The 19,655-nt window shown below is 47.2% G+C and overlaps 1 protein-coding gene and 1 long non-coding RNA gene across 15 annotated transcripts in view; one reads left to right on the forward strand and one right to left on the reverse strand.

Annotated features, from left to right (window-relative positions):
• Positions 1–19,655, reverse strand: part of SELP (selectin P) — a 39,492-nt gene that overhangs the window by 6,480 nt on the left and 13,357 nt on the right. For 7 of the 14 annotated variants that reach the window (XM_060643459.3, XM_060643463.3, XM_060643454.3 and 4 more), the window contains 9 exons: positions 19,026–19,211; positions 18,091–18,276; positions 17,305–17,490; positions 15,638–15,823; positions 13,633–13,818; positions 9,783–9,968; positions 3,708–3,893; positions 2,102–2,314; positions 647–832 (listed from right to left, as the gene is read on the reverse strand). In XM_060643459.3, coding sequence (XP_060499442.2) covers positions 647–832; positions 2,102–2,314; positions 3,708–3,893; positions 9,783–9,968; positions 13,633–13,818; positions 15,638–15,823; positions 17,305–17,490; positions 18,091–18,276; positions 19,026–19,211 — 1,701 coding nt within the window. The other 7 variants (XM_078441173.2, XM_060643453.3, XM_060643461.3 and 4 more) reach the window with 6 other exon arrangements.
• Positions 6,567–9,277, forward strand: LOC145713347 (uncharacterized). Its single transcript, XR_014136416.1, has 3 exons — positions 6,567–6,665; positions 8,342–8,491; positions 9,200–9,277. It is a non-coding gene; the product is annotated as an uncharacterized LOC145713347 (long non-coding RNA).

Here is a 19,655-nt window from a genome sequence, read left to right on the forward strand (position 1 = left end):
TGAAGCTTCATTTAAACAGATCCATGTGTTTTTAGAGGCGTGTGGTACAGAAAATTCTTCTGAGATCATTAATTAGGAATCTTCACGAAATAACCTCCCATTAAAAAGGTTCTGAAACTTCAAGATGTATTTATTACACACAGGTTATAAAGACATGAGAAGGTGCATCTGGCAAATCTGAGCTCTGCACTGGGGTGGGGATTGTCTGTAGAGTCACTGAATTTCATTCCCACTGCTCTGCAGGAGGCAAGGAGATTGTGCTTGATTCATTGTGAAATATTTATTAAACATAGGGGAAACCCAGTGAAAGTGAGACCACTGTCAGAAATACACAGACCAGGGGCACCTGGGTGGCTCCCTTGGCTGAGCATCTGATTCTTGATTTCAGCTCAGGTCATGATCCCAGGGTCATGAGATCAAGCCCCACATCAGGCTCCGTGCTGAGTGTGGAGCCTGCTTGAGATTCTCTCTCTCTCTCTCTCTCTCTCTCTCTCTCTCTCTCTCTCTCCTGCTGCCCCTCTCCCCCACTTATGCCCTCTCCTCTAAACTAAAGAAAGAAGAAAAAATAAAGAAATACACAGAAAAGGAATACTGATTTTGTTATGTTCCTTATCAAATGACTTCCTAATCCATACGGAAAATATACCTTGGCAGGTTGGCATGGGGGTTGACCACTGGCCATTCTCTTGGCATGCGGTTCTTGCTGAGCCATTAAGTAACTGGCCTTCTGGACAACGGAAGCTGCAGGTTGAGCCGTAGCTGAAATTTCCCCAGGGGTTGGAGCAGTTCATCGTGCCTGGCTCGGTAACATGCAGCTCAGAGCACTTGACGGCTGCAGAAAGAAGGAATGTGGGGAAAACAAACATTTAGAGGGAAGGTGACAGAGATTCTGGTTTCATTTGTGACCTGGCTAGCGTTGCCAGCAGCTGGCGTAGGAATGTGAAAGATCAGAGGGGACGAGCCGCTGCTGACATTCACACCAGCTCCTCCAAGATCACACATACTAAGATGTCCGCTCAGAGGATGACAGCCGAAGAACCAGGAGGGAGCATTCAATAAATACCTCCTAGTGGCTCCATCAATCTTACCTACAAAAATACTATTTTCAATATTTGGCTTCTCAAAAGCACCGCTGTTCTAAATGTTATTCTTGCAAATTGCCATGGGCAATTTGCTGGCATGGCAGCACGTGTTTATTGAGACACTTGGTAAGCGTTCAGCATGGCTGGCCTCTGGAAGTTTGAATGAAGTAGAGAATGTCACCCCCTTTCAACTTTTCTTCAGGGAGGGGCACCTGGGTGGCTCAGTCGGTTGAGCGTCCGACTTCAGCTCAGGTCATGATCTCACGGTTCCTGGGTTCGAGCCCCGCCTCGGGCTCTGGGCTGACAGTTCGGAGCCTGGAGCCTGCTTGGGATTCTGTGTCTCCCTCTCTCTCTCCCCCTCCCCCACTTGCACTCTCTCTGTCTCTCTCTCTCTCTCAAACATAAACCTTAAAAAAAAAAAAAATCAAACTTATCTTCAGGGAACTTCGGGTTATTGTCCCTAATTCGTAGATAGGAAACTAAAGCTCAGGAAATAAAGTTGAACTCAAATAAACATTCTTGAGAAATGGTGACATTTACAAAGCCCTGTTCCCGTGCTTCATGGGGAATACAAAGCCGGGAGAGACACGGTACCTCCCGCAGGGGGTGACAGCTCTTCCAGAGGTATCATACATGGCATATCTTTTCATTCAGGTTCCAGCTATGAAAATATGGCATGTTCACACTATCACATAATTCGTGGAACGGCAGCGTATATTTCACAACTCGTACGCTGGGTTTCACGTTCCGCGTGCTTGCTGTCCTCGCACACTTGGACATTTTACAAGCGTTCCCTCCCTTACGTCTTCGAGAGCAGGGCACTCGCTTGTGACACAGCAAGGGGAGCGGCGACACGCCTGCGGCAGGTTACCTCTCACCGGGATCGGTGGGGACTTCACCGAGGAGCCGACGCGTGAAGGGGTCGTTGGGGCTGGATGCGATTTCAACAGGTAGGTGCGACGCTGCGCGTGGGCGCCAGCTGGAAGATAGCACCCAACCGCCTGCCCCGTTGCCATTACCTCTGCACGTGGGAGCTCCCGCCGTCCATTGTCCCGAAGGCCTGCATCTGAGAGCACGGCCTCCCGTGAGGGTGAATCCAGCGTGGCATCCAAAGTAACACGTGGTATTCGGGCCAAAGGTTCCCAGACCATGCCTACAGGACACTGTTCCCTGCTCCAGAGTGATGAGGGCTGGGCATCGAACCTCTGAGAGAGGAGCTGGTACCACACCTGCTGTGAAAAAGCGTTTCCATTTAGAGAGATCCCAGTCACGCGGGGCGTAGCGGCGTGAAGACTGGCGTGGCCTAAGTGCCTTCCACTCTTTCTGTAGCAACGAAGGCTCTAGCGACGGCTCCTCAAGGAAGTTGAGGAAAATTGGTGATCTCAGGTATGGAAAACCAGGTGAGAAAAAAAAAATACTGAAAAATACCCTTGGGGAGGTGATGCTCTAGGCCCCAGGAAGAACGGGGTGTGGGGCATGAGGTCAATGTTACCAGTATTGACAAAAGAAAAAAAAAAAACAAAGGAAGAAAGAAAAAGGAAGATTTTTGCCAAAACATAGAAATTCAGTAGAAAGCGAAATACACACAGGCCAACTGCCTGCCCTCGCTGCTTCATTGGGAGGTGGCATTGCCTGCTGGTCAAAGGTCAGCACGAAATGTAAGGTATGCACGATGCCACTGGCTTTGTCGCTAACTTTCCACGTCGCAGAAAGATGCTCATGGACCTCTCTCTCAGTTCCTTGATTTGAAAAACTGAGTTCGTGACCCCACGCCTTGTACTTCTCGTCACAGTGAATGCATGAAGAACATGCAATCGACTCAGTAAAGGTCTCTGAGCAAAAGAGGCCAAAATTGCAAAAGAAAATTTCTGCTTAAGAATTGGGGCGCCTGAGTGGCTCAGTCGAGGAAGCGTCCGACTTCGGCTCGGGTCACCATCTCACAGCTCGTGAGTTCAAGCCCCTCGTCGGGCTCTGTGCTGACGGCTCGGAGCCTGGAGCCTGCTTCGGATTCTGTGTCTCCCTCTGTCTGCACCCCCCCTGCCACGTGCACTCTGTCTCTCGCATTACCTCAAAAAATAAACATTTAACAAGAAAAGAATAAATATAACTTCAGGGAGCCTGGATGGCTCAGTCGGTTAAGCGTCATGGCTTAGGTTTTGGCTCAGGTCATGGTCTCACAGTTGTGAGCTCGAGCCCTGCATTGGGCTCTGTGCTGGGCAGGGAGCCTGCTTAAGATTCTCTCTCTCTCTCTCTCTCCCTCTGCTCCTCCCCAGCTCGTGTGTATGTGTGCACATGCTCTCTCTCTCTCTCTCTCTCTCTGCTCCTCCCCAGCTCGTGTGTATGTGTGCAATGCTCTTTCTCTCTCTCTCTCAAAAGAAGGAAAAAGAAAACAGCACCAACATATCTTTTATTTCACAAAAGTGAGAAGTCCTGTCACTCCTTATAAATTCTTAAATCCGTAGGCTATGTTTCCTAGATCCCAACAGATTTTTCGTAACAAGAAACAAAGCTTTCACGATAATAATGCAATCACGCATACCTGTCACGTAGTAAGAGCTTATATGGGCTTTTGTTACTTTTGAAGACGTTTCCAGAAGAAGAGTGGTCTCAGTGAGTGTATTTTACCTTTGCAGGTTGGTGGAGGTGCTGTCCATTTTCCGGAAGCTGTGCATTCAACATCATTAGATCCCTCCAGCTTAAAGCCCTTGTTACAGGAGAAACGGCAGGTGTAGCCAACACTGAATTCTCTGCGGGTGTCAGAACAAGCCAGGCTTCCCTGCTCTGGGGCAAATAATTCTGGGCACTTGACGGCTGGAGAGTCAAAGAAATGAGGTCACAATCTTCAAGTTTCCTCAGAAGCCAGTTTTGCACTGAATTCATTCATTCATTCATCTATTGAACAAACACTTACTGAGCACCTACTAGGTCAGGTGTTTTGCTAGGCAGCAGGTGTCCCACAAAAAATAGGACACAGGCCATTTACTACAGAGGCAGGAGGAGGGATGGCGGGCACACAGAGGGAAGTATAGGTAGGAGGGACAAAAATGAAGTCAAGGATTTAAGCAGTCACACTGAAGAACCCACAGTTTTATCCTTTTCTCTCTGCGCCTGTGCCTCCCATGGCTCTCCCTATCCAGTCTGGATGGGTTCAGTCTAGGACTCACTTCTGCCCTGCCCGAGGCTGCTTCCTCTTAGGTAGCCTGCCATCTCCTCAAATTCAACATATCTAAAAACACAATGACCGTCCTCTGTCCTAAACTTTTGCCTCCATTTGGATCCTCAGGCTGCTTTTTTTTTTTTTTTTTTTTTTTTTTCAAATACCACAGTTCCATAGAACAGGAAAGCGGAAGAGCTCCTGGCTAAGCTAGATTAGTCCCTGGAAATTCCCTGAACTGACTTCATGTGGACTTGCCTCTCGTTCTTGGCTCATGCTGCCCTGAATTTCTTTCCGTTTTCATTGAAAAAAAAATCCCACCCATCCTGGAGGATCCGACTGAATGCAGCCTCCGCAGAGCGTCTCCTGATCACCGCAGGCTAAAGGCTTCTCCTACGAACGCATCAGTTTTTTGTCTGAACTCTTATGTTGTCTTACCACGTGCCACGTCTCCCCTCACCTACTGGATGGAACGCTTCTAAAACCCAAGAGCCGTAAGACTTTGTGTCTTTCACAGCTCACGCTTCAGGGGCTCAAGGGCTAGTGTTCGGCAATCGTTTGCCAAGTGGATGAATACAGGAATTTTTAATTTAATTAACCATTTCCTTCAAAATCATTTTACAAATTATTGCAGTTATATATTTCTGTTAGGATCATGCCTTTTTCTCCATTAAATTCTGACATAAGACTATTATTTATTATCAAATATTTGACAAACTGAGTGACTATTTTTTTCATTTACTTATTTGTTCATTTATTGAGAGAGAGAGAGTGAGTGAGCATGCAAGGGAGGGGCAGAGAGAGGGGATGGAGAGAATCCCAAGCAGGCTCCGCACTGACAGTGGGGCTCGAACTCATGAACTGTGAGATCATGACCTGAAGCTGAAATCCAGAGTTGGACGCTTAACCGAGACACCCAGGCGCCCCTACTCTTTCTTTAAATCCAAGCTTTCTGAAAGCAGTGCCTCGGTCAGTCAGGCTCATTTTGCTTAGCACTTTTGCCTTAAAAACAAAAGAAAATAAAACCTCTTGAAGTCCTAGGTAATTACTTCATGGGAATGTGATATTTCTGGCCTTTCCATATCACCCCACGTGTTTTCCGGTGACAGGCTATCCGCCAAAAGATTGCGGCTCCTCATTGCCTGAGTCCACTCAAATAACTGAAGTAACACACTGAATTTCAGTTTAGAATGCTCAGATTTTTGAGTAATTAATAAATGTATGTTGGTAGGTCAGTTTCATTTACCAAACATTTGTTAAATATATCTATTGGTGGGGCTCCTGGGTGGCTCATGGATTAAGCGCCCAACTTTCACGCAGGTCATGATCTCGTGGTCCGTGGGTTTGAGCCCCACGTCGGGCTCTGTGCTGACAGCTCAGAGCCTGAAGCCTGCTTGGGATTCTGCGTCTCTCTCTTTCTCTCTGCCCCTCCCCCACTCACGCTCTGTCTCTGTCTCTCTCTCTCTCTCTCTCTCTCTCAAAAATAAACATTACAAAAAATTTAAAAAATCTATTGGTGTACGTCACAGACATTAAATCATCTGTGAACATTTTCACTAAAACAACTTTTTCAGACTCTTGGGATTTCATTCTCAAACCCCAGGAAATGCACAATGTCAGCGGCAGGAGAGCAGGGACCTTGTCATCTTTTCAACACCGCATCCACGGGACAGGGTCTGGCACATCGTAGGGGCTCCAGAAACGTTTGTCAAATGAACAAAAAAGCCCGTGAGCACAATTTAATTTGGACGCATTCTAACAAGTGTTTTTAGCTGGTCTGAAGAGAAGTGACTGTTTTAAAAAATTGATTCAAGTGACTTTCAGTACACAAAGAGAATTGCCGCAGCATTAAATCCACTTGGGGCTCTTGCTTTGGTCTGCGTTTTGTCAGTCTTGTTCTGCCAAGATTGTCGATACAGGTTTGTGTGTGTGTGTGTGTGTGGTTTTTTTGGTTTGTTTTTGTTTTTGTTTTTGTTTTGTATGTGAAAATCTCTGAACCCTCTTAGGTAAGAATTAACCTCGCCCAAACAAAGGCCTGTAAATAAATTTAAGGATTTGACTTTGAATCAAGTGCGGAAGTAGGTTTTCCTGCCTGAGGCAGCCTTGACGAGGTACACGGGAAGTCTAACTCCCAATCTGGAACATCATGGGCTCTCGGCAAACATGGCCGAACTACATTTGTGGAAGAGCTGAGGGCAGACGTAGAGGAAGAGATTTTTACCAAAGAATGACCTCTTGGGTAACTTGAAAAAATAGTCCTACTCTTAAGCCTCCTGTAAAACTGTCCCCAAACCTGAGTGATTACAGGAAGAATAGAAAACAGATAAGGATTGCTTTTATCACATGGTTAGTGCTCTGTCTTCATGGACTTCTGAGACAGCTCTGTCGACCACAACCACCTTCACGGACATCTTCCTGTAACCCATGAAGTAAGTGTATGTGATTGCACGTCAATGTATAAATTGTTGGGTCCACTGGCACTCTGTCGTCAACTGACAGCATACTGGTTTGTATTATTTTAGACAGATTTAGTTAATTCTTCTCTGTTTCTTTGTATTCTCTCTTTTGAGTTAGATATCGTTTCTGTCAGGAAACTTTTGGAAAGAAGATACAGTGTGAATAATAAGTTTAACCAAGTTGGCTGTTCTAGACTCAAAGTTTCGAAATGAACACTTGGAACCCCCATGGAGTCGGAGAAATGTTGGAGGAGGGGAGAGAAAAACAGAGACGCAAGCCAGGCCAGAGCTTAGAGGGTACTTGTGTGCTATATTATAGGACTTGGGTGAGCAGGGACATGGCCGAAAGGGCAGAGCTAGGACTGGGACTTGGAACAAGGACCTCCTTTCCCCACTAGGGGGAGGCTGATGATTAGGAGTTGGGTCCAGCGTCCAAACATGGTCTCCAGAGCGTCAATGACAAAGTGATGAGGAGAGCCATGGTCTGAATCAAGATAGTGCCCCGACAGTTGGGGACCTGAGGGTCATAGCAACCAGATGTAAGCAATTCCGGAAAGGACTCTGGGTCCCAGAGGACTAAGGCAGTGAGGAGAGTGGGATATCAGGCAGCGCCCAAGTCCCAGAAGGCCAGGAACTGGGGTTCTAACTCGAAAGGAAATGTCTGCGGAACCACTCAAGAAGGAAATCTCTCACTGCGCTCTGACGTGAGAGACCGAACGCTCCACTGCCACACTGGCCCTGCTAACTTGGTGGCCCTCATACCACACCCCTCTGATTCAACCTAGGATGCTGCAAAACTGTGCAAAAATCAGGGTTCCGGGGTCAATGTTGAAGGGTTAAAACTTTATGGGTTCAGGCACGTAAGAAAAAAAAGGGACTCTTTGCCCACATCTAGAGAATGCATTTGGAGAGTGGGGTGCAAACACAGGGCCAAAAACCAGAGCTCAAGATCAGGCTCTGACAAGGCTGAGGAATTGGAGGCCTGCTGTTGGCTAAGGCTGCTGTCCGTGGTCAGGACTGGTTCTAGGCCCCAGGTGGGGCTGGTCTGCATGGTGGGGGGCAAATGCCTCTTCTCGTGGAGGACAGGGGGCTGGCAAGGTGTGTTGGGGGGGGGGGACGGGCTTCAGGGAACAGAGTTATAACAACCATAGTGGTTGCATGTATGATTTCAAATTTTAGTGAGATAGTTATTAGGCGTTTTTTTATTCTTTAGCCTTACCACAGAATGTGGGAAAACAGAACTCACGGTAAATGTCAATGGAATGGGTGGATGAGCAAATGAAAACCAAGTGAGGAAGCACAAACCCTTAGTGTTAATCCCCCGTAAATGGTCTAGATTCCTCAGGTGCCTGTAGTATAGCGTTCTGACAGCAGATGGCAGCATTCTACGTCTTTAACCCCAGAATTCTTGACCACAAGAGAGACCTCAGACATGATTGCGTCCACTCCTCTCCTTTTGGAATCCAGAAAACTGAAGCCCACGGGTGTGATGGGACTTTTATGGCTCAGGAATTTGGGGAAGAGCGATACAGTTCTTTGGGTATTAATCTAGCATTCATTCCACAAGAAGGAATAAACGATATTTTAGCGCTTTTTTTTCCATATAACTAATAGATTTCTATCAACATTCTCTCTTGTCTGATCACCAGGCACTGCCATCTCTGAAGTCAATTTCAACCCTTAGAGTGGCAACCTGGCCAGTGGAAAAGAGCGCCCTTAGGAGACCAACAAGGGACTTTGGAATTCTGCCACAGGGTGGCAGTTCAGGGTAGTGGTGAAAACTCCAGCACTTTAATCAGGTGAGACCTGGGTTGGAGTCCAGCTCCATACTGCCCAGCTACTTGGCCTTTGCCTGCTGTGGATCCTCTCAAAGTCTCCGTTTCTTCTTCTTTAAAATGGGGATCGTGGGGCGTCTGGGTGGCTCAGTAGGATAAGCGTCTGACTTCGTTTCAGGTCACGATCTCACGGTTCATGGGTTCAAGCCCCGCGTCGGTCTCTGGGCTGATAGTCAGAGCCTGGAGCCTGCTTTGGATTCTGTGTCTCCCTCTCTCTCTGTCCCTCCCCCACTCACGCTCTGTCTCTCTCTGCCTCTCAAAAATAAATAAACATTAAAATGGGGATCATAATAGCCATGTTCAAGGTTGTCGTGTGGATTGAATGAGATCCTGCCTGTGAAATAGCTGCTACTTATTACGCAAGCAATAAACATTGGCTATTAGTGCTGGTCTTATTATTACTGAGCACACTGAACAATAACTTGGGCCACTGGTGCCTTTGGAAAGTAAATGCGAGCTATGAATTAATTACTTCAGCAAACTCCTATTTTAGAGCACACTACATGCTAGGAACTCGTAGCCAGATGTTTTGGGGGAGACAAAGATAGATAGGATCCAGCTCCTCCAATCCACTGGCAATAAGGCTTGTGCTTGAGCAAATGTAACCAGTCAATGATAAGCTTCAGCTGAGCGGCATTTGTCACACAGCCACTTTGATTCTAATTGCTGCAGGGACACGAAGATGAAGAAGGCACGGTTCCCGTCCTCAAGGACCTCGTAATCCACATGGAGGCAGAGCCAGGGGAGAGGTGCACGAGTAGACTGAGATCCTCAGGGGGCCAGGATGAAATCATCCGCATCCTTGCATAAGCTCAGTGCCTAGGTGTTAGCAGTGCTCACGGACGGTGCATGGAGGAATAAATTAAGTCCGCGGAAAAAGACTTGATAAGGAAGTAAAAGTCCCAGGGACATAGCTGAACTTCATCACTTGTGAACCTGTGACTTTCAGCGAGTTACTTAACCTCTCTGAGCCTCTGCTTCTCCTCCGGAAAATGGAGAGGATACTGCCTTTCCTCGTTATATTTCAGAACGGTGGTAAACATCAAGTGTCATGATGACAATTAAAATGCTTTATAAAACTGTGCAATGTTTTAAGTTAGGAGAATATTCAAAGAGAGAGAGACAGAGATTACCAATGCTCTGTGGAGAGGGTGTTTCCTTTAGCTTAAGAACAGTTTTACATGAATCCCTGGTGATTCTTCATTCTATCATATTATCCGAGAAGCCGTAAGAAAGGACACACCCATGATCCTACCTTCACATGTTGGTGGGGGACCTGTCCAATGTCCAGATGGAGCACAGTCCAATATTTCTGGTCCAGATAAAGAGAATCCTTCATCACAGGTGAATTGGCATCTGGACTTATAACTGGAATCTCCAAGAGGCCGGACACAGGTCATTGTTCCATTCCGAGGGCTTAGCAGAGGTGTGCAGGTAAAGGCTACCCAGAACATGGTACAGGAGAGAAGGATCATTTTAGAACACGGCAAGCTGACATCAGCGTGTGTGTGTGCGTGTGTGTGTGTGCGTGTGTGTGTGTGCGTGTGTGTGTGTGTGTGCATGGGCGTGCTGAATCCACAGGGGCAGCATTTGGTTAGATATGATCGTTTGAATTTCATGCCGCTTTATCACCAGGTAGAGGTCGTGGTTGTATAAAATAGCGACTGACAGTTGATTGGCATTCTGGAACCTTCACCCACAGGGAGCTTTAGAGGTCATTTTAAAGCTGTTGTTGTTTTTAATGTTATTTATTTTTGAGAGAGAGACCAAGCGTGAGTGGGAGAGGAGCAGAGAGAGAGGGAGACACAGGATCTGAAGAAGTAGGCTCCAGGCTCTGAGCTGTTAGCACAGAGCCGGATGTCCTCTCACTGGGCTTGAACTCATGAACTGTGAGATCATGACCCGAGCCAAAGTCAGATGCTGAACTGACTGAGCCACCCAGGAGTCCCTCAAGGTCATTTGAAAAGGAACTGGTGCTTTGGGAAGATAGTGACACAGCTCATTTCAGTTGTCCCCGCACAGGAGTGGAAGTGGCTGCTTCCTTGACACCTTCAGAAAGGGACCTAGTGACCTTGCCAGAAAACAATGACAAATGACTGGAAGTAGGAAAACAAAGTAAAATACTTTCTCCTCCCACAAAATCTACTTTCCCCAACCAAGGAGTATAAAGAATCCAGGTCTAAACCCTGGCTCTGTTACTTATTAGCAATGTGTCTCTAGACTTTTCTGAACCTCAGTTGCTTCATCTATGAAATGGGAAACATAATACTCCTTGCCTTGCAGGGCTCCTCAGTTATAAAATAATAAGCTAGTTAAATCATGTGTAAAAATTAAGTTTGAAAATATTTTTTAAGTCATTGACATGCAGTAGGCACATAACGTAACTGGCCACCTGCAAAAGCTCTTTCCACCAATGTCATCCTACAGGGACCAGCCCCAGTGACTGTACATGTTCACCTACAAAGAAAGGTAAATTAGATCTCATGGCTCTTTACCGTAGTTTATGCATATAGAGTTTGAGGCTCCAGGGCATTTGCTTGGGTTGGAGATCATGCTCTGTGACTTTAGGCAAGTCACTTAACCTCTCTGAGCCTCAATCTCTTCGCTTTAAAAATGTGGAGAATAGGGGCACCTGGGTGGCTCAGTCGGTTGAGCATCCAACTCTTGATATCAGCTCAGGTTGTGATCTCGCAGTTACGGGATTGAGCCCTGTGTGCGGCTCTGTGCTAAGCGGAGCCTCCTTGGGATTCTCTGTCTGCTCCCCCCCCCAAAAAAATAAAATAAAATAAAATAAAATAAAATAAAATAAAATAAAATAAAATAAAATAAAATAAAATAAAATAAAAAAGAAAATGTGGAGAATAGCATTGCATAGCTTCCAAAATTTTTACAAAAGCAAAAACACTCTATGTGTAAATGTTAATAGTTGCCAACTAATGAAACTATAAAGTCTAGATTCAACGTGGTGACATTTAAAAATGAAGACTGAGAAAACGTATGGTTTGGGGTGCTTCCTTTTCACCGTTTGCTTTGACGGAACCATAGTCAGTGACAGCAGGGCTGAATCCGGGGCCATTCTCCAGCCGCTGACTTCGAACTGCCTGAGGTTCCAAGTGCAGTTTTTATACCTTTCTCTTCCCTTCACCTCTTCCTCTCTCCAGGTACATTCTCCTCGGTCTGATCGACTTTCCCAAAGATCTAGGCATTTTCTGCCACCCGAAACGTCTTTCTGTGTTCAGGGTGTATGTGTGTGGGGTGGTAGAGAGGAGAGGAGACAAGAAGACTGTAAGGACACAAAGGAGGGTCTCGATGACCTGGAGTCTGTGTCCAGCTTTTGTGGCTTTGCCCGCTGATAGCTGGGGTGCATGTCAGAAGGCAACAGGGCAAAGGGGACACTGAAAAGGGAAACTGTCTGATAACACTCTCTCATAAGTCTTACATCAGCCAGTGGATTGCAAGCCTCGTGGTGCCTTCCTGCCCAGCCCACACTCAGGTATTTCACTTGATCTCACCCGGCAACAACAGGAGAAAGTTCAGTCGGAGTAAACAAAGAACTAAAAGCAGAAGGGAACTGGGAGGTCACAGGAAGCTGTGGTGAGTGTCAACCTCGTTGCTGTGAAACACAGGCAGGACAATGTGAGGCAACGAACTGTAATTCGGATTACTGTGATAGAATTCTATGGAAGAATTCTAATCCCTGTGATAACCCTCTTAGGGGACTCCAAGTTCTTCCCCAAAGTTCCATGGACTTTGGAATATATCCAGGCTGCAATGTAGCCAGGAATAAAGCCGAGAAGGCTAAATCACAAGCCTTACTCTGGTCTTTCCAGACCCTGCTGGAAGGTGTATTCAACCCCAGCACCAGTGGCTTGCCTGCTCTCTGATGCCTAGAAATGCAGGACATCCAACTCTGCTGAGTTCATTCATTCATTCACTCATTTACTGTTGTCCTAACTTAGCTGTGGTGTGTGTGTGTGTGTCTGTGTGTGCACTTGAGTGTGACCTGAACAGCAAGTGGTTTCCTCTTCATTAAAAACACATGTCTGCCTGCTTTCACTCAGATGTTGAAAGCCTGTGCAAAGTGACAGGCAAAGGCAAACAATGCAGAATTATCTAGTATCATCCTTATTTGACTTTATTATGAAAATTGAATCTGCATCACGAAAATACTAATTGCCTAGAGGGAAAAATGAGTGGGGAAAATTTTGGGAGAAGTCATACGAGAATGCCAACCATGCCTATCTCAGGCTGGGAGTATTTAAGACGATTGTTTTGTGTGTGTTTCTTTATTTCTCACTTTTCCGTAGCTTTTATAAATGAAAACCCTGCTTCGTAAAAGCAATTGCCATAAGCCTGAAAAACTGGATGCACTGAGTGGAAAAAGGCACGAGGGGTATGAAAAGCCTCTATCTGTTCTTCAGTTGGCAAACACAAATGACCAGAGACAGTTCTGGTTCTTAAAATATTGGCAGACTACCCTGGCTTTCTTTTCAGCTCCATACAATGGGGATATATACATGCTGAGGCTGAATATGCATGTTTTCTCTACTGAGGATCCTGTAATCTTGCATTTATAGATTAATTGCTTCCTCTCTGCATCACTCTTCACTTTACCCTGAGTCTACTTCTCCATTCCTACGCAGATCTTGGAGGATATCTGCAGCACCTGTAGATCCTGCCTCTCCTGCACTGTTATCCCCAGAGGTCATACTCCAAGGTCCCCAGGAGCAGAGTGCTGGGTCAGCCTTGGTACAGCCATCCTGAAGCTATTTTTTTTTTTCCCTTCTGGCCTTTCTAGGCACTGTTTTCAGCCACATGAGAACAGTCGACCTGGTTCCTGATAGAAGCTTCCAGGTCCTAGTAAAGGTCCTGGTAAGGAGTGCACAGGGGGTAGTTCCCTAGCTCTGATTACCAGACACCCCGCCACTGGTGTTACCTGCCTGGCCCCGCATTTGGGACCACTGGGTCACAAGATGAAAAGCGTTTCTTAATTTTCCGGTCCATTTCAAGCTTCTGGCCCCTAGACAGGGACCGCCGCGAAAATACAGCCTTTTAAAATGCAGCCTACCCTGGGTTTCCCAGACGCTGGAGAGAACTCAGCTTACCCTGGCATTGTGGGGGAGGAGCACTCCAGGTCCCCGTACCCAAGCACCGCAGCTCGCCTGCTCCCACCAGGAGTAAGCCCTCGTCACAGGAGAAGCTGCAGGTAGATCGGTACCGAAAGGCTCCAAACGGGTGGGAGCAGTTCACCTGGGCCTGGTCTGGGGCCGGAAGATCCCGACACTGCAGCGCTGAGAGGTGAGGAAGTAAGGGAGTGAGGAGAGGGGATCACGCGAGCTCTCGTTCATTTTGACCCCTTAATCCCGTCTAGCGCCAAGAGCAGGGATTTCTTTTTTTTTTTTTTTTTAATTTTACTTTTTATTTTTTAAAACGTACGTCCAAATTAGCTAGCATATAGTACAACAATGATTTCGGGAGGAGATTCCTTAGTGCCCCTGGCCCATTTAGCCCATCCCCCCCTCCCACAACCCCTCCAGTAACCTTCACTTTGTTCTCCCTATTTCTGAGTCTCTTCTGTTTTGTCCCCCTCCCTGTTTTTATATGACTTTTGTTTCCCTTCCCTTATAAGAACAGGGATTTCTGGGGGCGCCTGGGTGGCTCAGCCGGTTGGGCGTCCGACTTCAGCTCAGGTCACGATCTCGCGGTGCGTGAGTTCGAGCCCCGCATCAGGCTCTGGGCTGACGGCTCAGAGCCTGGAGCCTGCTTCCGATTCTGTGTCTCCCTCTCTCTCTGCCCCTCCCCCGTTCATGCTCTGTCTCTCTCTGTCTCAAAAATAAATAAAAAAAAAAAAAGTTAAAAAAAAAAAAAAGAACAGGGATTTCTGAACAGGGCATGTTTAAACCGGAGGATGAGAAATGGCACAATGACACATGAATGATTTTATGAAGAAAATTCTGAGGCATCGTAAGCATTTTGGCAATATGCAGGAATAATTTTTTAAACCTCATACTTTTGGACCCACGAGTCTATGCTGAGTATGTAATCAAAATGAATAGCAAAAAATCAATCCCCGGGGGCACCTGGTGGCCCAGTCGGTTAAGCATCTGACTTCACCTCAGGCCATGACCTCGCAGTTTGTGAGTTCGAGCCCCGCGTCGCGCTCTGTGCTGTCAGCACAGATGCAGGGGATTCACATCAATTGCCCAAAGATCCCAGTAAATAGCAACGTGAAATGCCAACATTGCACTTCTGGGACCTGACTTCTGTGTGGGGTACCCCTCGTAAAAATCATAATCCTAATGACTTCCCTGTGTCTTTGTTCTCCTATAAGAGCAAAATATTGAAAACATGAACTACTGAAAGAAGATCACTTTGTAAAATCAGATCACAGACATATAATTTATAAGGTAACGTTATTATCATTTTGCATACATTTGTAAAACTCATAGGAGTTTTTAAAGTGAATTTATTTATTTTGAGAGAAAGAGAGAGAGAGAGAGAGCCCATGAGTTGGGTCGTGCCAGAGAGAAAGGGAGAAAGAGAATCCCAAGCAGGCTCCGCGCTGTCAGCACAGAGCCCCACACAGGGCTCGAACTCGCGAACCGTGAGATCGTGACCTGAGCCAAAACCAAGAATTGGATGCTTAACCGACTGAGCCACCGAGGCACCCTCAACTCATAGCAATTTCAAGCTTGCTTTTTACCCACATTCATTCACAACAGTAATGAGGCACGTAGGTGAGGCAGATAATAATACTCCCGCTCTACAGAAGACACTGAACTTCTGAGAGACCAAAACCTTGTTGCCGGGGAATGACAGAACTAGACTAAATGCCCTGCCCCTTACTCTTCTACGTTGCTCCTCATGCATCATTCCTTCCTCCCAGTCCCATCTTCTTCACGCCAAACCACTCAGCGGGTTTCAATCGGTGAAACCTTCACCTTGAGTTCCAACATGCTGTAACGAACGGGTGTTTCGCTCACCATTTCGTCCCTAGGGCCAGCACAAAGGGCCGGGTAGTTCTTAGTGAACGTCTGAGGAATAAATCAATGACTGCTAACTGCATAATAAGCTGAGAGACACAGAAGGAACGTGCCGATGTCACATTACCTTCACAGACCGGGGCGGGCGCTGTCCACCGTCCCAAGTCAGTACACTGGGCCACGTCGGCTCCTTTCAGCCTGAAGCCATCAGCACAGCGGAAGCTACAGCTGGTGTTGTATGGAAGCGGTCCCGAGAGTGGGGCGCAATCCGTGCTTCCATGGACCGGACTCTCCAGTGGCTCACAGGCAATGGCTAAATGGAAAAAGTTGTCGTCTGAAACTGGGTCATGGAAGGGCTCAGTTCTTTCTCACAAGAGCCACTCAAGAGATGCGTCTTCCTACCCGTATTATCAGTACGTTCAGAACCCTGAATCCTCCCTTTTCCAAAAGGGAAGCTGCCTTGAACACCTTCCTGTGCCCTCTTTGCCTGGGTCACTCACCTGCCCTTTGATCTCAGCTTAGACTTCACTGTCCCTAGGAAGCCTTCCCTGACTGCCCCCCTCCCAGCAGCTCAGGGGTAGGGACTCCCCTAGTGTGCTCCCCACAGCCCCTGCACTGTGCGGAGACTGCTGTGGTCCTGCCCTTGGACCACAGTCTCCCTGAGGCTGGGCTTAGACGTTCCTAGTTGCGTCCCACAGCCTGGCCATGTTTGGTACTTTGAAGGGTACTCTTTAAATATTTACTGAGGATATTTGCAGAACTGGATCAGGCAGGAGGAGATATATAACAGGCTGGACGTTTAAGGAAAAAGCTGAAATAACATGGCTTATTGTTGACATCCTATTAGCTAGGTTTATAAAATGGTCCTGAGTGGGCCATATCTCTGAAACACAGGATGTCAGCGTCGTCAGACTCTAATTGCCAAGCGAGTGCAGGCCAAGGACAGTTCCTGCACAGAATTGAGCCCTGAGTGGCCTTAGCTCTGATACAGACCAGTTTCCTCATGTGCATCCTTGATAAAGCATTTCATTTCCAGGCTATTCCTGGGTTTTTTTCAGAGTGTGAAGACCACCATCACACCCTGGGCTTAGACCTCTGGTTGCTACAGAATCGGAGCATCAAAGAACCAAAGATCCTCCAGAGCTTCTCTCTTTACAGATGAGAAAAGGAAGGTTCAGGAATGAGTTACTTCCCTGACGTCCTGTATCTGGACGGCAGCAGAGTTGGGCTTGTGATCTCCATCTCCTGGGCACTCACTAATCCAGTCTTCAGTTTCCTGCTCCCCTGTTCACCCTCTCTGCCTCAGAAGCTGAGGGCAGGAGGCAACTGCAGAGAATTCAGCTTTGTGCTGTTGTGTAACCGCCTAGGGTTGCATCACGGCCCCTGTGGACGCAGTGCGCCTCGCTCCTTTGTCCAAGTCACCTCCAAACGCTAATGGGGAATCCCCCTCTTTGTCCTAATAGCCACCATTCTGGCTTCCTCTCAAGTAGAGGACATTGTCCCACAGCTTGTATTGCCAGTGAGGCAGAAAGGGAAAAAATGAGGCAGAAATGAAGGTTGATTGAATCCCCAGTCTAATGCTAGCTACTTTCTACGTGCTGTTTAACTGTGTCCTTTTTATATACTTCATTCTCACAAAAGCACCTTAGCTCATTTCACGGATGAGAAAACCATGCCTCCGGGAGGCTGAACAACCTGTTCCAATGTCAGAACCTGAAGGAGGCTACCCTGAGCCTTTCCACTGCGCCATGGCCCCTTTCTGGGCGGAAGAGGGCTACTAAAGGAAAATCCTACCCTCACAGGCTGGCAAGGGTGCGGTCCACTGGCCAGAAACAATGCAGTGGAGAGTGGCCCAGCCTCTCGCTTGATAGCCAGGTTCACACTCAAATCTGCAGCTGGAGCCATATGCAAAGGCAGTGAGGGGATGAACAGAGTCCATGGTCCCTTTGCCAGGGGCTTCCAGGAGTGGACACCGCACAACTAGAGAGAACAACCAAGGACAGAGAGACAGATACTAAGGAAGGAGAAAACCCAGACCCACAGCTGGAAAGCAATGATAAAACTTCGTCCAGGAAATCCAGGTGGAGCTAGAAATCTGTAAGGGCCAGGAGACCCTAGTGATGATTTGTCCAGACTTGGACAATCCATCCACAGGGTGACCTTAATCTTAAAAAAAAAAAAAAAGACTCCTCCAAGGTTTTTATAATGTCCTCTATCCCTTTATCTCTATAAACCTGTCGTGGTAGGTCTTCTAGTATCTAGAAGACACTAGAAGGATGTAGATGCCATCCTTTCCTTCTTGTGTGAAATTTATGAATGGAGCCATTCTGAAAACTGCTTGAGGGCTCTGAGTTTAGGCCAAGGGAGGACTTTTTAAATTTGTTTGTAGCCAGATCAGCCTCTTGATTTTTCTGGAGCCTGGCCCTCTTTTCCCATCCTGATGTACTAAGTGGCAGGTGGAAAGGAGAGTCAAGTTGTGGTGATTCAGGCCAGCTTATCCATAGACCCCCACTGTCCTCCGTACTCATAGCAAGGACTGGCACGGTAGACGTCGCATATCCCCAACCCCCGGAAACTCACCTTCACACCCTGGGGGTGAGGCTGTCCACACCCCCGAGGCTGTGCACTGCACCACCTCTGGCCCAACTAATGCAAATCCCTCTTCACAAGCAAAGTGGCAGCTGGACCGGTATTGGGGCGCTTCCGGAGAGGAAAGACACGTCATGCTTCCTCGCTCAGGAGTCTTCAGGGGTGGGCACTGGGCAACTACAAACAACCACAGAGCAAAGGTGTGAGCCCTTGGGTTATGCCCAGCACCTGTGAAACCTTAGGATGCCCCAGCAGCCGTCCGCACCTTCCGTAAGTGATGGGCAAGGTGAAACACCTGGTTGGTTCAATGGTACTCTCAGGAGCCATTTGGAAAGATCCAAACATCCCCATGTTGCATTTAAAGAAGCAAGGTCAAAGTATCAAATTAATAAGACTCAACCCCTAGGTCCTCATTACTATACTGTTCACTTTGCAATAAGCAAAGGGAGAGAGGTCCCTTTGTGATGCTTTTGCCTGAGAATCAAGAATTAAGGTGATCACCTCACTCTATAGATGCAAAACATCATGAAAATCAAAATCAGTGTCACTCTCATTGATGGGTAGTAGTAAAAATCAGAATTCCCCATTGAATGCAGATGCTCATTATTTCTCACATTTTTCTAAGGTTTTTTTTTTTTTTTTCTTGAGAGGGAGGGGGAGAGAGAGAGAGAGAGAGACAGCGTGAGGGGCAGAGAGAGAGGGAGACACAGAATCCGAAGCAGGCTCCAGGCTCTGAGCTGTCAGCACAGAGCCGGACATAGAGCTCAAACCCGTGAACCATGAGATCATGACCTGAGCTGAAGTTGGACACTCAACCAACTGAGCCACCCAGGCGCCCCAATCGCTTGTGTTTTTTAATGGAGAAAGCTTATTTTCCCCTTATTTTCTAGTCATCGTCGAGGATGGAAAGAGTACGGTCCACATACCTATACATTGCGGTGGGTTATTTGTCCACGTTCCGGAAGCCAAACATTCCAGCTTGCTGGGTCCATTCAATTCGTACCCTTCAGCGCAGTGGAAGCTGCACTCTGAATTGAAGGAGAAGTTCCCGAGAGGGTGGCTGCAGTTCATGAGCACATGTTGGGGGAGACCAAATTCCCCACACTCTTGGACTGTGGGGACAAAACGTTAATTTTCTTTTCATTGCAGGTTTAAAGACAACGTCAGGTTTGCTGGACGTTGGAACTCTTTGTATGACCCTCTTAATCCTGTCTTCCTGGGCTTAGTCTCACCCAACCTGGTCATCTTTACTTGGTTCCTTTGTGTTGGCTACGTCTTGGGATATAATCATTCTTTCAGTGGTTTTTATTTCAAGCAAGCAAAATCAGCCTTTGTTTTGCTTCCCTTTTACCGTGTAGGTTGTTTTGAACCAATGGTCTACGGATAAAAGGTTTCACCCAGAGGGCGTGTCTTGGGACACTTTGAGTGGGGCTGGCTGACTGACCCCAGAGAGGACCAGGATGAGCTTTACCCCCTGGAGAGTCTCCAGCATGATTTGCTTCCTGGACCACCTCCAGCACAAGACCAAAGGCCACAATAATATCAACAAAACAGCG

The sequence above is a fragment of the Panthera onca genome, chromosome F1, assembly GCF_046562875.1.
Source record: "Panthera onca isolate mPanOnc1 chromosome F1, mPanOnc1 haplotype 2, whole genome shotgun sequence".
Taxonomy (NCBI): Eukaryota; Metazoa; Chordata; class Mammalia; order Carnivora; family Felidae; genus Panthera; species Panthera onca.